This window comes from Phoenix dactylifera, chromosome 12 (assembly GCF_009389715.1).
Source record: "Phoenix dactylifera cultivar Barhee BC4 chromosome 12, palm_55x_up_171113_PBpolish2nd_filt_p, whole genome shotgun sequence".
Lineage (NCBI taxonomy): Eukaryota > Viridiplantae > Streptophyta > Magnoliopsida > Arecales > Arecaceae > Phoenix > Phoenix dactylifera.
The window spans coordinates 5,994,334-6,007,124 of record NC_052403.1 but is presented as its reverse complement, the minus strand read 5'-3'; the positions used below and the strand labels follow the sequence as shown (position 1 = coordinate 6,007,124).

At 39.5% G+C, this 12,791-nt stretch overlaps 2 protein-coding genes across 5 annotated transcripts; one reads left to right on the top strand and one right to left on the bottom strand.

Moving 5' to 3' along the window:
- The first annotated feature begins 1,264 nt into the window (after window positions 1-1,264).
- Window positions 1,265-6,487, top strand: LOC103718131 (interactor of constitutive active ROPs 2, chloroplastic-like). Of its 4 annotated transcripts, none has more exons than XM_039132435.1 (6): window positions 1,265-1,433; window positions 1,967-2,096; window positions 2,340-2,395; window positions 3,327-3,507; window positions 4,352-6,011; window positions 6,123-6,487. In XM_039132435.1, the coding sequence occupies exons 3-5, from the start codon at window positions 2,376-2,378 to the stop codon at window positions 5,996-5,998; spliced, it is 1,848 nt and encodes a 615-aa protein (XP_038988363.1). In that variant the 5' UTR covers window positions 1,265-1,433; window positions 1,967-2,096; window positions 2,340-2,375; the 3' UTR covers window positions 5,999-6,011; window positions 6,123-6,487. The 4 variants fall into 4 exon arrangements, with proteins under 4 accessions (XP_038988363.1, XP_038988361.1, XP_038988362.1 ...); XM_039132433.1 differs by having other exon boundaries at window positions 3,324-3,507; XM_039132434.1 differs by lacking the exon at window positions 1,967-2,096.
- A 4,946-nt stretch (window positions 6,488-11,433) lies between these two features.
- LOC103718143 (LOB domain-containing protein 11-like) lies at window positions 11,434-12,537 on the bottom strand. Its single transcript, XM_008806819.3, has 2 exons — window positions 12,214-12,537; window positions 11,434-11,994 (listed from the first exon to the last, which is right to left on the bottom strand). Exons 1-2 carry the CDS (start codon window positions 12,472-12,474, stop codon window positions 11,644-11,646), a joined length of 612 nt encoding a protein of 203 aa, XP_008805041.1. The 5' UTR covers window positions 12,475-12,537; the 3' UTR covers window positions 11,434-11,643.
- Window positions 12,538-12,791: the final 254 nt, after the last annotated feature.

Below are 12,791 nucleotides of genomic sequence, written 5' to 3'. Positions count from 1 at the left end.
TTTGATTAGAAAAAATAAGGTAAATAGGAGTAATATATTAAATATTTTTATTATATAAATATAAAATATAATAATATATTTCTACTATAATTTAAAATTATCCTTCAATAATAATATAATAATAATATGATTAGTAATATATTATAATATAATATATAATATCAACATAATATTATATATATATAACATTGATGTAATATATTGATGGTATATTAATATATCAATTTTTCTGCTAAATTGAGGGGTATTTTTATCTTTAACTTTCAACGCAGGATCACTGCTCTCGGGTGATCTTGGATTTCCAACCTCAAGAACGGGTATTCCATCATCGGGTTGGGCAGTGATTTGAGGAGTGAATGTGATTTATGATCACCGCAACATAAGATCACCGTGGTGCAACCAAACGCGGTGATTTCATCACCTCCACCCACATCATTCTTGATCTTGGAACGATCATCCCATATCAAATGCCCTCTATGGGCTAGCGATGGAGAGTTGTCTCGGCAACTCCGTGATATTAAGTTTTCTGATTTTATTGGATACATTTGTATACGTAATGTATAAATTACTAGCTTTAGAAAAAAAATAAAAATAAAAAAATAATGCTATGCTGCACCACCGCATTCATCTCCCTGTTACTGTCCGACGTGGCAGGATGTGATTGGTGAAGTTTAACGGAGATGTGGAGCCACGTCATCTACATGTAGGACTAGCACTCTTGCTGCAAATACTGATGCAGCATAGCCGTTGGAAGGGAAGAAAGCAACGCTGCAATTTTTTCAACTAAATCTTGTGTAGCCACCGCCAACAGCCTGTTTCTCCAAAGTAAATCTCATTTCGCCCCCGCACGGCAAAGCAATATCGTTTACCATCGAGGTGGTAGCACGGTTGGAACGAGGCTAAAATTTTATCGGAGTGGCTCAAGTTTGAAACACGCAAGCGTCGATTAAATGCGGAGAACTGGTGCCCTTCGCCTGATTTGCCTAGTAGAATCCTCATCTGGTCTGCTCTTCTGCGAGTGGGGAGGATATGAGTAAAACTTATCTATCCATATCGAACATTCTTCAGCAAGAAGGAGGTCCAGTGGGGATTGCTACGCGGGTGAGGTCTTCGTCGCCCCCTTTTTCCTTTCATCCAGAAAAAAAAAAAAAAAAAAAAACCGGTATCGTTTCCGAAAGATATTGTCCTATTCCATTCGTTTCTCCATCGATTCCCAGATTCGTTTCTCAATACTGGGAAAAATCCTATGCCTGGCAGAAATGCAGGATCCCTCGGCTTTCACACCCCGCTCTTTCTGTCTCTGCTCCGAAGACAGGGGCGAGAGGAGGTCTCGGGACCTGCGAGCCAAGGAGAAAGAAGGAGAGGAGAGGGCCAAAGAAAGGGAAAGGGAGAGATAAGAAGCTTTGGAGAAACTCTCCCAAGGATCCATTTGCGTGAGTTTTGTTACTTTTTTTCTCCACTTCTCCTCGCCATTGCTCCGTTTTAAAACCATGTCTTCTCTGTTCCCTGGGTTTACCATTCTCTTCATTTTCCTCGTGGAATGGTGTCAGAAACAAGGAAGGAAATGAGGGAAGATAAGTCTTTGCAAAAAGAAAGAAAGAGGGACGGAACGTAGAGAGCTTATCTTCTCCCCTGTTTTTCTTTTTTTTCTGGGTGTGAAGTGATTTGCTTTTGAAGAAAAATAAAAAGTTTTCAGCAGGCGCTCTCTGGGGATCTTCCATCCAAACAGAAATAATATGAGATATTCTTATGTGATTTTCACTTATTGAGTCCTTTTAGTTCCATAAGTTTTTTTTTTTCTGCTGATCAAATACATATAGATTTTCTTATATTAAAGATCTTAGTCCGTTTACCGGGTATCCAAGAAAACGGTTCATAAATTAAGTTAGTTATCTTTTCTACTCTTCGACTATATATTTCTTTTTATTTATTAATGAACTAATAGATAATAATTTTTTAAAGGTAGTTGACAAGAGGTAAAGGGAAAACAAGGAATGCTTCATGGATTCCTTTGTCCAAGTTTATGCTGTAGTGATATAATATGTTGGAGGATCAGGGTATGAGTACATGACCAGGGTTAAAAGTAAAGAAAAAAGGTACTGATTTTTTGATTCTATTGGTAATTATTATTTTTTTCACTTGTATTTCAACCAATTGAAAGGGTGAAAGAAAGCCAGGACTGAGTAAATATATTACTCTAAAAACAATGGATTTGGATTTCGCTGGATTTCTATGGTTCATTTATTTGCTTATGTTAAGATACAACGCACCCACTCTGACATACTTCTCTCTCTCCTCTCCTCTCGGTCTGAGGCCTACTTTGTTCTTTTGCTCTGCAGGGGTGGCTCGTAGGAACAATAGAAAAAAGTTAAAAAATGCAGACAACCAAAACAAGGTCTGATCTTATCTTGAATTTTTCAGTTTTTCAAAATTAAATTTTTGTTGTTTCGAATAATTTATGTCAGGTGGTAGGCAATGGGAATCTAAATAATACCTTTTGCCTTGTTATTATGGATGAGAACAAAGGGTTACCCTTTGTTCTCTCTAATTTATTTTCTTTCACACTCTAGACACTGTAGTTTAAAATCCTCAGCATGTGATTGTGACCAATGTTAGGCTCTTTAGTTTGTCTGGCTTTGAGCTTGGGGGGATGGCCCATGCATTGGGAACCACATCTTCTTTGCTTTATGCTTGCCTTTTCTAGAGAAAGTCTGCTTCAAACCATGGCCATTTTGCCGTTTCTAATCTTCTTTTTTTTTGAATTCCCTCATCCCTTTTTGTTCTTCTGCTTGCCTTGAAGCTGTGGGTCCTTTTTCATCAAAATGTTTTGTTTTGTTCCCTCCCAATTCAGTGTAAATTCAATGATCTTTGAAATCTCATCCATCGAGTTTATTACCTTGGGTCTATAATTGAGGTTAGCCTCTTTTTATTGTTTTTAGTTACTTCGAGCATGAAAATGTGCATAGTGATCACCAATTGCTGTGCTAATGGGTCTACAAGTGGCCTTTGAGTATGGGGTATCCGTAAACACGCTATTTCTTTATGACCTGATTAATTTTGGCGACCCTCTAACCTATAGTATGCTTTAATGGTTCTCAATTTTTCATAGATCACGTTGAATTGTATCATTATGATGCCTTTCTGCTTAATTCTTGCTGACAATTAAACATTGATGAAAAGAGATGTTAGTCTTGTAGAAGTCAGAATTCTTACACTTGAGCATATTTTCTTCAGCATTTCGCATGAATCTTCTCTCTAGTTCATTTGTGCTTCATGTAGATGATCAATGTTGGTTGCTGATATTTTCCTTTCTCATCTTGAAGCAGGAGTGCATCTTCAGAAGGTCCTCAGAGGACATCTCCAGCCACCCCTAGATCGAATCGTCTGCCCAAGGCAGCTGGTTCCGAGCCCGACTCTGCTTCTCCAACATGTCGACTAGCAAAGACTTTAACTGATAGAAGTCCTAAGGTCATCGAACGTCGATCACCTAGAACTCCAGTACGTGAGGTACATACTATATCTTGTATGAGCAGTTTAGGGGCTTGATATCTGATAGATCTACCATCTTTAGAGTTTTGCGAACATCTAATTTCATTTCCCTGTTATCAAATGAACATTAAGCTTCAACTCTTCTGAAAACAATTAGGAGTAAAATGGACACACGCACGTGCACGCGCACCCACCCACACACACACACAGAGACACACCACGTACATGATAGCTGATCGGGGACCATCGTTGCAACCAGAAGCCATGGAGTGGCTGGACGGGGACCATGATTGCAACCAAAAGCCATGAAGGACCATTAGACCGGCCATTTGATATTTATAGCAGCTTAAAGGAAATAGAAATATACTGCGATTGTAAATGTTTTTTTTTTTGTATTAAATAAATGTTTGTTAAGTAGATAACATGAACAAAATTATAATACGAAATAGCAGTCGCTATCGGTAAGGGCCGTTATTGCCTTCATATATCGCTGTTATAAGTCATAATGCATCAGATCATCAATAGTGGCAGATATCTGTATGCTGTTAATATGTTTCATCATGGAATGGAGGATATGATATTTAAAGACATGGATTTTGGTCATCCTGGTCACTGGATCTGGCTTAAATATCACTGTTCTCCACAACTGATTTGCTTCAGCAATCCTGGGTCATTCTGGAATCACCTTTGGGAAGCAAATATTTACCATTTATCAACAATTGCCGTCATAAAAAAGAAACTTATAGTTCCTTCCTGCTTAGATAAACCATACCATGGTCTGGTATTTGCTTGTTATCTTTATGTTGCAAAGGATATTGGAGATTATCGATCAACATCGACCTCTTTTGTGCTCAATTCCCAGAAGAAGCTTCCAAGCAGGGTGTCTGAGTTGGAATGTCAACTCGTCCAGCTCCAAGAGGATTTAAAGAAGGCAAAGGAACAGCTGAGCTCATCTGAGTCATCAAAGAAGCGAGCAAAGCAGGAATCAGAAGAGGCCAAGAACCAGCTCTTTGTCGTATCTGCGAAACTTGAAGATTCCCAACACCAGCTTGTAGAGCTCTCTGCAGCAGAAGAGGCTAGGCTCCAAGAACTCTGCAAAATCTCTCAGGAAAGGGATCGTGTATGGCAGTCCGAGCTTGAATCCCTCCAGAAACAGCACTCTGTTGACTCAGCAGCTCTGGCCTCATCCATGAATGAGATACAGAGGTTGAAGCTGCAGCTGGAAATGGTTCTCAAATCCGAGGCTGCCCAAGCCAGGCAATCTGAAGTGGAAATTTCCGAGCTCCAGGCCTTGAAAAAAGATATGGAAGAGGCCATATCCATCATCGGAAGCCTAAAAGTTCAGCTTAGAGAGAGTGAAAAGGCAGAAGCTGATGCAAAAGCAACAGTTATTGAGACAAAACAGCAATTGGAAATAGCTAGAACGACTATAGAGAATCTCCTTAGTGATGGATCAAAATTCATGGATTCTTTCAGCTTAGTGGCTTCTGAACTGGAGGAATCCAGGGCTCGAGTGAATTCACTTGAAGAAGTTGTGAGAAAATTACACGAAGGTCAGTCTCTTGCTGGTAACCAATCTTTGGCGCATCATAATGGTGATTGCTATGATTCACAGAAAATCAGGTGCAACTCCCTGGAGTCGGAAATGGAACAATTGAGATCGGCACTTGAGGCAGCTGAGATGAAGTACCAAGAAGAACAGATACAAAGGATATTGCAAACACAACATGCTTATGAATTGATGGAGCAAATGAAGATTGACTCTAGAGTGAGAGAAACCGAATTAAAATCAGCATTGAACAATTCGAAAACTGAGATTATTGTACTAAAGGCTAGTCTATATGACAAGGAAGCAGAACTTCGAAGCTTATCAGCTATGAACAAGAAGCTGCATGAGGAGTTAGAAAAGGGAGGAACAAACCAAATGGAATCTGAATTGGGTCTAGAGCTAAAACAATCAATTGCCAGCATCAGGGAATTGAAGGCGGAACTAATGGATAAGGAGACAACCCTGCAGAGCATTTCAGAGGAGAACGAGCAACTGAAATCTGAGATGAGGAGGAGAGAAATGGAGAGCCATAAAGCTTATCAAGCAGCAGTAGCTGAGGTTGAGATGGCAAGAGCTGCAGAGAAGGAGGCAATGACGAGGCTCGGATTTGTTACCGAGGAGGCGGATAAAAGCAGCAGGAGGGCTGCAAGGGTGACCGAGCAGTTGGATGCAGCAAAAGCAATGAGATCAGAAATGGAAGCTGAGCTGAGGAGGCTGCGGGTGCAAGCCGACCAGTGGCGGAAGGCAGCTGAAGCTGCCATGGCTGTGCTTACAGCCGGCAACAATGAGAGGCTGGTGGAGAGGACAGGCTCGCTGGATTATGAGTACCATTCCGTCGATAAGAAGCTGATGAGCTCACCATTTTCTGATGATCTGGATGATGAATCTCAAAGGAAGAAGAACAATAATGTGCTAAGGAGAATCAGCGGGTTGTGGAAGAAGGGCCAGAAGTTATCTTAGTGAGCATCTCCAGGTTTGTATCTCATCTTTGTTAGTTATTTCTTCCCTGGTTGATTTGCTGTTGATTCAGGTTCTTTCCTCATCGCTGAGACGTTGATCTTTTGCTTGTATTGCCCATGTCCAGAGCCAAGAGTTATTCAGTTGGGGAATCCTTGAAGAGGAAAGGGGCAACACATCTGCAGAAGGGCGATGGCTACAGCTTCAGGTTGCTCTTTCTCTGTGCAAACGCAGACCTTGCTCTTTTACTTGCTAGTATTCCAGACACTATGTATAAATGATTCCCATTTTTCCTTGGAATATATAGTTTTTGCCAACTGAACTTGTAGGTCCTTGATGTGTTCAAAAAATTCACAGATCTTGATTGCACTATGAGGATCGGACCTGAGTCAGAATTTTGTTTTTTTTGCGTGCCATTAGATTTGCTATTTGCTTGGCTTACCAGCAATTGCATTGACTAGACTTGTGGAAGAATAAGAATGCTCTTACACTGCCCCGGTTTTAGAACTGTTGGACCAGAAGGCAGCCATTGCTCACAAATTTGGCATTGGGGAATAATTCAGGTAAAAATGAGAAGTTTTGGATTTTGATGAAAAATTTGCAGGCCGAAAATTCAGAGAGGTTAAATAACTGAAAAGTTTTATATATATATATATATATATATAAAAGAAAACTTAAATTTCTCAATCACTACAGTGCAAAAACCTTCATTCCACCTTTGAGTGGTCATTTTATGAAAATTTATGACCTACCCTTCGTGCCTATTTTTCTGACAAGACAGGGATGCAAGTCTTGATTGCATTGGACTCAAGCAACATAATTAAATTTGTTGAGGAGCAGATGATGAAAAAAACTATGCATCTCCTTTTTCTCTTTTCTCAATGAGTCGTCTCGGCCCTAGGCCCGAAGTAAACCCGTACTCTTAAGCTCAAGCCCAAGGATCCTAGGCCCCGGCCTGCCATTGGAATATATGAGATTGGGTGGGGGCCAAGTGAAGCCCATGAAAACCTAGTCCGGGCCCGGTCCATAATATCGGGCCATCTTCACTTTCGGGCTTTTGGGTTAAAATTCTGAGTCCGAGCCCGGTTTTCCTCGAGCCGGGTCATCAGGCCTTAGGGCCCATCCCGGTCCATGGACAGCCCTGGCTATCATATCTTGTGGGGTATGATCCTCTCTCTTTTGAGCAAAACAGCGGCAAGCCATCTCCCATTTCATTGAAAAATGAAATGAAAGACAAGGACTATCCATATTATAATTGAAAGTATTGACTTGTAACTTAGCAGTACATGATCTTTCTCCACGCATGCTAAAGTAAAGAAAATACAGGGGCTTCTAGAAGCTAACAACTACCCTATTAATCAAAAGCAGGATCATCTTGACCACTAAGACCCTAGCAAAAATTCGATATCTAACAAATAATTCCTTCTTTATATTAAACATTGGTTGATCAAAACTTCGTTGTTGACAATCTTTCCTCTGAAAAAGAATGGTACTTTGAAGCCTTTTGAGTATAGAGAAGAATTGCTAGATACCATGAAGAAAGATACAAAAAGCTAATGCATCTTATGAAGTAGCTGTAGATCATTGACCAACTTTCAAAGCAGAGTGTTATCTGTTCCCATTTAAAATGCAGCATTCAACATAGCATATGCATTTAATTTATAGATAGATGCCACTAACCTTATCTTCTCTTTACCCTTGTTTTGACATTGTGATTCCTTTCTTATATTTGATTGGAAGTTGGTCTGCCTTGTCTACAATTTATCAAAGTAGTCAAATTGTTTCCTGTGGGTAGACAGCTCTCTGTTTTCCATGTCTTACTGCGAAAATATACCACATTTCTTATAGTTTGACAGCTCTCCTTGGATACCACATTTTTTATAGGAACGATGAAGGCAATGGGGTAAATTAATTGTTCCTTCTCCAGTTTTTAAGACAGCTGATCATCAGAGAAGTAGGCTGAACTTTTATTTATTCAAAAAAACACTGAAAAGTCAACAAGTCAAATATTGGTCTTAGGAAAAACAAAGAATGCTCCAAGCCATATTCTACGCTACGTCTACAAGTAGCAGAGAATAACCTAATAATTCCAGATGATGAAATTACTCAAGTTGAACCCCTAGGTAAACAGGTTCCTGGGTTTCGGACCTAAAAAATCTTCCACATGGCTCCACCAGAATGATCTATTATATAGTATGTAACCCAATTTGCTGCTCTATTCATTTATGATAAACATAACTACGATAGAAAGCGCTACAGCCTTCCTCCAAATATCTTGCAGTAAAAGACGTCCATCAACATATGCTTCTATCTCATTATACAACTAATTTTGTCATAGAATTGCTCTTCAAATAAATAGAATCACCCTTAAGGATGAAGTTTGCAAAGCAAATTCCTTCCCAAGCTGCTTGTTCTTGGGTTCTTAATAGCTAGCCCAACTTTGAAATTTTTTTAAATTTTTTTAAGCGCTCATTTGGTTCGCAAAAAAAAAAAATTTACTTTTTTTTTTTAAAAAAAACTGATGCACGATGCCTCATAAAGTTGTTTTTTTATATCTAGTTCTCATATTTGGTTGTACATATTGGAAAGTTGCCTAAAATATATATTATATCTTTAATAAAGAGAAGAAATTTATCATATTTTATCTAAAAGTTTAAGATCATTTTTACAAAAATTTACTCCGAACAAAAAAGAGAGAGTAAATTTTACCTTATTCCATATTTTTTTTCATGAACAAAAGAATCTTATTTATGTAGAAAATATTTTTAATTTTTTAGCTGAGCATGTCACCATGTTTAGTGACATCAACAATAGAGTCTGCAGTAGCCGTTTTGAAATCCGTGCAGAATAACCTTTTCGCACAGCTTTTCTGTACGGATTTTGCACCGTGGCCATGGGAGTTCGTTCAGCGTACCGAAAAACACCAAGTTGTGCCGCAACCGAAAGAAAGACTGAAGCCTGGCAAAAAAAAAAAGAAGAAGAAAGGCTGAAACGAAGATGACTTTTTCTCTGCCATTAACTGGTTTTCTTTGTGGCATTTGTATTCATACGTTAAAATAGTTAGTTGGGCGGAGGGACCCACCCACTTGGAATATAGATCGCGTCAAATGCGCAGCAAACGATCGATTACGTTTTGAACAGTGGCCCCGCGCCAACTCGATTAGATGTTAACTTTTATACACAGTTGCTGACTATTGCCATTCATAAAGAAGTGAGATTTGGTGAACCTACGTTGAAAATCTAATGCAGGCCAGTGGCAGTCACTGCCAAGAAAAATCAGTTTATGGCATCCAAATTTGACATCTTGGGTATTATTTATGCAAAAATGTTTTGTTTTGGTACATTTTATTTGTTGAAGCAGCTTCTTAACGAATCAAATGTACACCATAAATATAATTGCAGACCGCGGCTTGGTTATCAAATTTAAAATTCTAAAATATCAGAAAAAAGCTTTGGATATCTCATAAGATTCCAAAAGAAAAAAAGAATGCCAAAATAATTGCATACATCGTATTTGAATGTATCTCTTTTTTTTATATGAAAAGGGAGGCAAAGCCACCCGGCCTTTATTAAAAAAAATGAAGTTTACAAAAACTATTTATAAAGTATTTGCAAGGAAAAAAAATAAAAAAGCAATAAATTTTTTTTACAAAAGGTAGTAGTCTGTAAGTAGATCTGTTAAACTATTCAACAAGCTGAATAATCTCATAAGTGCTTTGAAGGATATCTGTAACTTCAATATACAACTATATAAGCTCTGCATCTCGGTGTAAGTCAGCCTTTTTCTACAAAGATAGATCATCGTCTCTTAACGTGCGATGCCAATGCTCCAAGATTATTTCCAAGTTTGAGAGGGTCAAGCGGCTTCTCTGAATATAAATGCTTTCAGTTGAAGAAGATTCATAAAATTTTCTGCAAGATACAATAGATAGAACTTGATTTTTTTAAGAAAATCCGAAAATTCCTTTTCTTCCATATTTTTAGACAACAGCAATCAACTGGTCCACAGTTTTTCTTATTAGTTGTTGGAATTTTCTATTTTTTCATTTGGTCCACTGATCACTAATACTGGTAGGCCATTTTCTCAGATTTAGCTGCATTGTCCATAAACTATGGGCAGATAGACACCTAATTAGTAGATGCCAAACTAGCTTGAATGTAACCATGAAAGCACCATAAACAAAATGATGCCGCAAGTTAAAAGATCTGAATTCTGCTGTGAGTTGCAGAAGTTCATGACTCATGCACCTAAATCAATCCTTTGCTTTACACTTGTGTACTCCTTCAGTTCAATTATTGTGCCAACTGGGACATGAAACGTAAGATATCAGATGCACCTATGAAGGACAAAAGCCAGTAGCTTCCATCTGGAAAGGCAAAGGATGGGCTCATGTGAAGCACCATGACAATTTGCCTACACTATCATCCATTTAGCACTATATAGATACTGTTGCCATACTTTGGATGGAGCCCTCAGCTGGCTCGACGACGTTAACATGCATGTTGCTTGAGAATAAGGTGCCATTACTGTAGACATCTACTAGAAATTATCTGACATCCATGTGGACTCAATGCGTTAAAGGTGTTTGGGAGAATGTAGTGGAGTTCGGTCTCAGGTTCTTTTCTAGCCCACTAAATTCGTTTCATGAATCATGATGCTGTAGGACATTATGCACACACTCCACTGTATTAAGGAGAACTATCTTTCACCTGAAATTGCTCACACACACAAAGTAATTAAAAACACAAGAGAACATTGTCATATGGCACGAGCACTAGATAAAACTAGGGCGATAAACTTACGTCAAATTTATGCTTACCAAAACATAATCATGAAAAACCCTATTTAACTCCATAGGCCTATCTCTGCTTTAATATATTATCAATCTAAGTAACAACTAGCCTAAATACGTTTTACTTAGAAAGAAATAAAGCTAATGAGCCCTCGTTGCAATAGCTGTGCAATAAAAAAATTAAAATTACAGGGCCACTCTGAGAACCAGTTTGGTTACATCATCTTACAAAGCACCCTAATGATGATTATAATCATGGGCTCCATCATTCCTTCATGATTTATCACTACCAGTCATGTTAATTCAAAGACTAGTAACAGTGACCGAGTGCTCGAGGCTAACTACTTCTCCTATTCAATGCCAGGAGCACACGCACTCATTTATTTTCTCGTAGGCCACATGCTTCTCCTTGTGATATTTTGACATGCAAAGCCTTCTAATTGACTCACTAGTCTGCATCTTAGAGGAAAAGACTTTTGTGCAATTAAGTCATAGAGATTGTTTGACAAGGAACCCATCATTTGACTACAAACAGTTGAATTTAAGGAATAATATTGTATGAGACCCCGTGCCCTGGCCATATTGGACCGCGAACAGTTTGTAACAATTCCAGAGGAGATAACCACATCAAACTTCGAAACTATGTTTAAAGAGTTCATCAACATTAATTTCTTATAGTCAATCAAGGATAAAATACTGTTATTGGTACAGAACATTCCTCTCGCATCACTTCTCCTACCTATCCATCTAGATTACAAATTCAAATCCAAGATGTCATTTTTTTCTTTTTGTTTCACTTTTTTAAAACGTAGGTCGACCATTCATCCTTGCGGTGGCCTAACAAGAGTAGTTTACTCATGTCCATAGAAGCCCCTCCCAAACTGAACCTTGGCAGTAATCATCCAGCATGGAAGCATCGCTCTGTAACAAGTCAGGATTATTTGTGCCGGTGCTGTCGAGAGATTGCAGCATGAACTGCTGAGACTGAGCCACCTCCATGCAGATGTTGGCGACCAGGCTTGCGTACTGGGACTGCATGGTGACGAGCTCAGCCTGTGCCCTGGCCAACTGGGCCTGCAGCTCGCTCACTTGCTTCTGGAGCTGGCAAATGGCCCCGGCGCACCCGTACACCGGGTCCCTCATTCGAGCATTCGCCTCGTACACCATGCTGCTCACTGCATCGGCCCTCTGGCTCTCCGGGAGTTCCTGCAACCACCGTAATCCATCGAGTCATGCTTGGCAGAATATTTCTCTTTGATAGAATTCTATTACTCATAATATCATGAAAGAATGCCATCACTTTATTTATCACTTGATAAATAGGTTAAGAGGAGCATGTTTCTAACGTCAATTTGGAGAGCCTTCTCCAGTTAAGAATGGTGTAATAATATATAGAGTAACCAAGCATTCCAAGTGATGGATTACCTGCAATAATTTGATGATGTTGCTGGCACCGAAGACTCGATGAGCGGTGGTGAATTTGAGGGGTTCGTTGGGAGGGAAATAAGGCGCAAGCACGCACTTGTCGACGCATCTCCTGCGGAGGACCTTGCAGGCAGCGCAAGGGCTGAGAACAACAGGGGGAGGTGTTGGACGGGAAGGAGGAGAAGAGGTAGGAGAGGAGGAAGGAGAGGAAGAGGATGGATAATGGAAGGTGGTGGTAGTGGTTGTGTCACTTGCCTCCATGAGAGAATAGAGAGAGAGAGAGAGGGTAAGAGTTGGTAGGGAGGAGAGCTGGCTCAAGGTGGGAGGGTGATGAAAAGGAATGATTTGTGATGGATCTTTGAGTCTAGGATAATATAAATAGGGAGAGGGAGGGAAAACGGAGAGGGGGTTGATAAGTTTATCAAGTGGGAAAGCTGACTTCAGCGGCTTAAATTATTTTACCTTTTTTTTTTGTTTTTTAAACACCCATGGCTCACCTGGGGAGACGGCCGTGCTTAAACTTGGAAGTCTTTTGTTTCGTTGAAAGTTCCAACATTACGGTGCTGGAACTTTGTCAA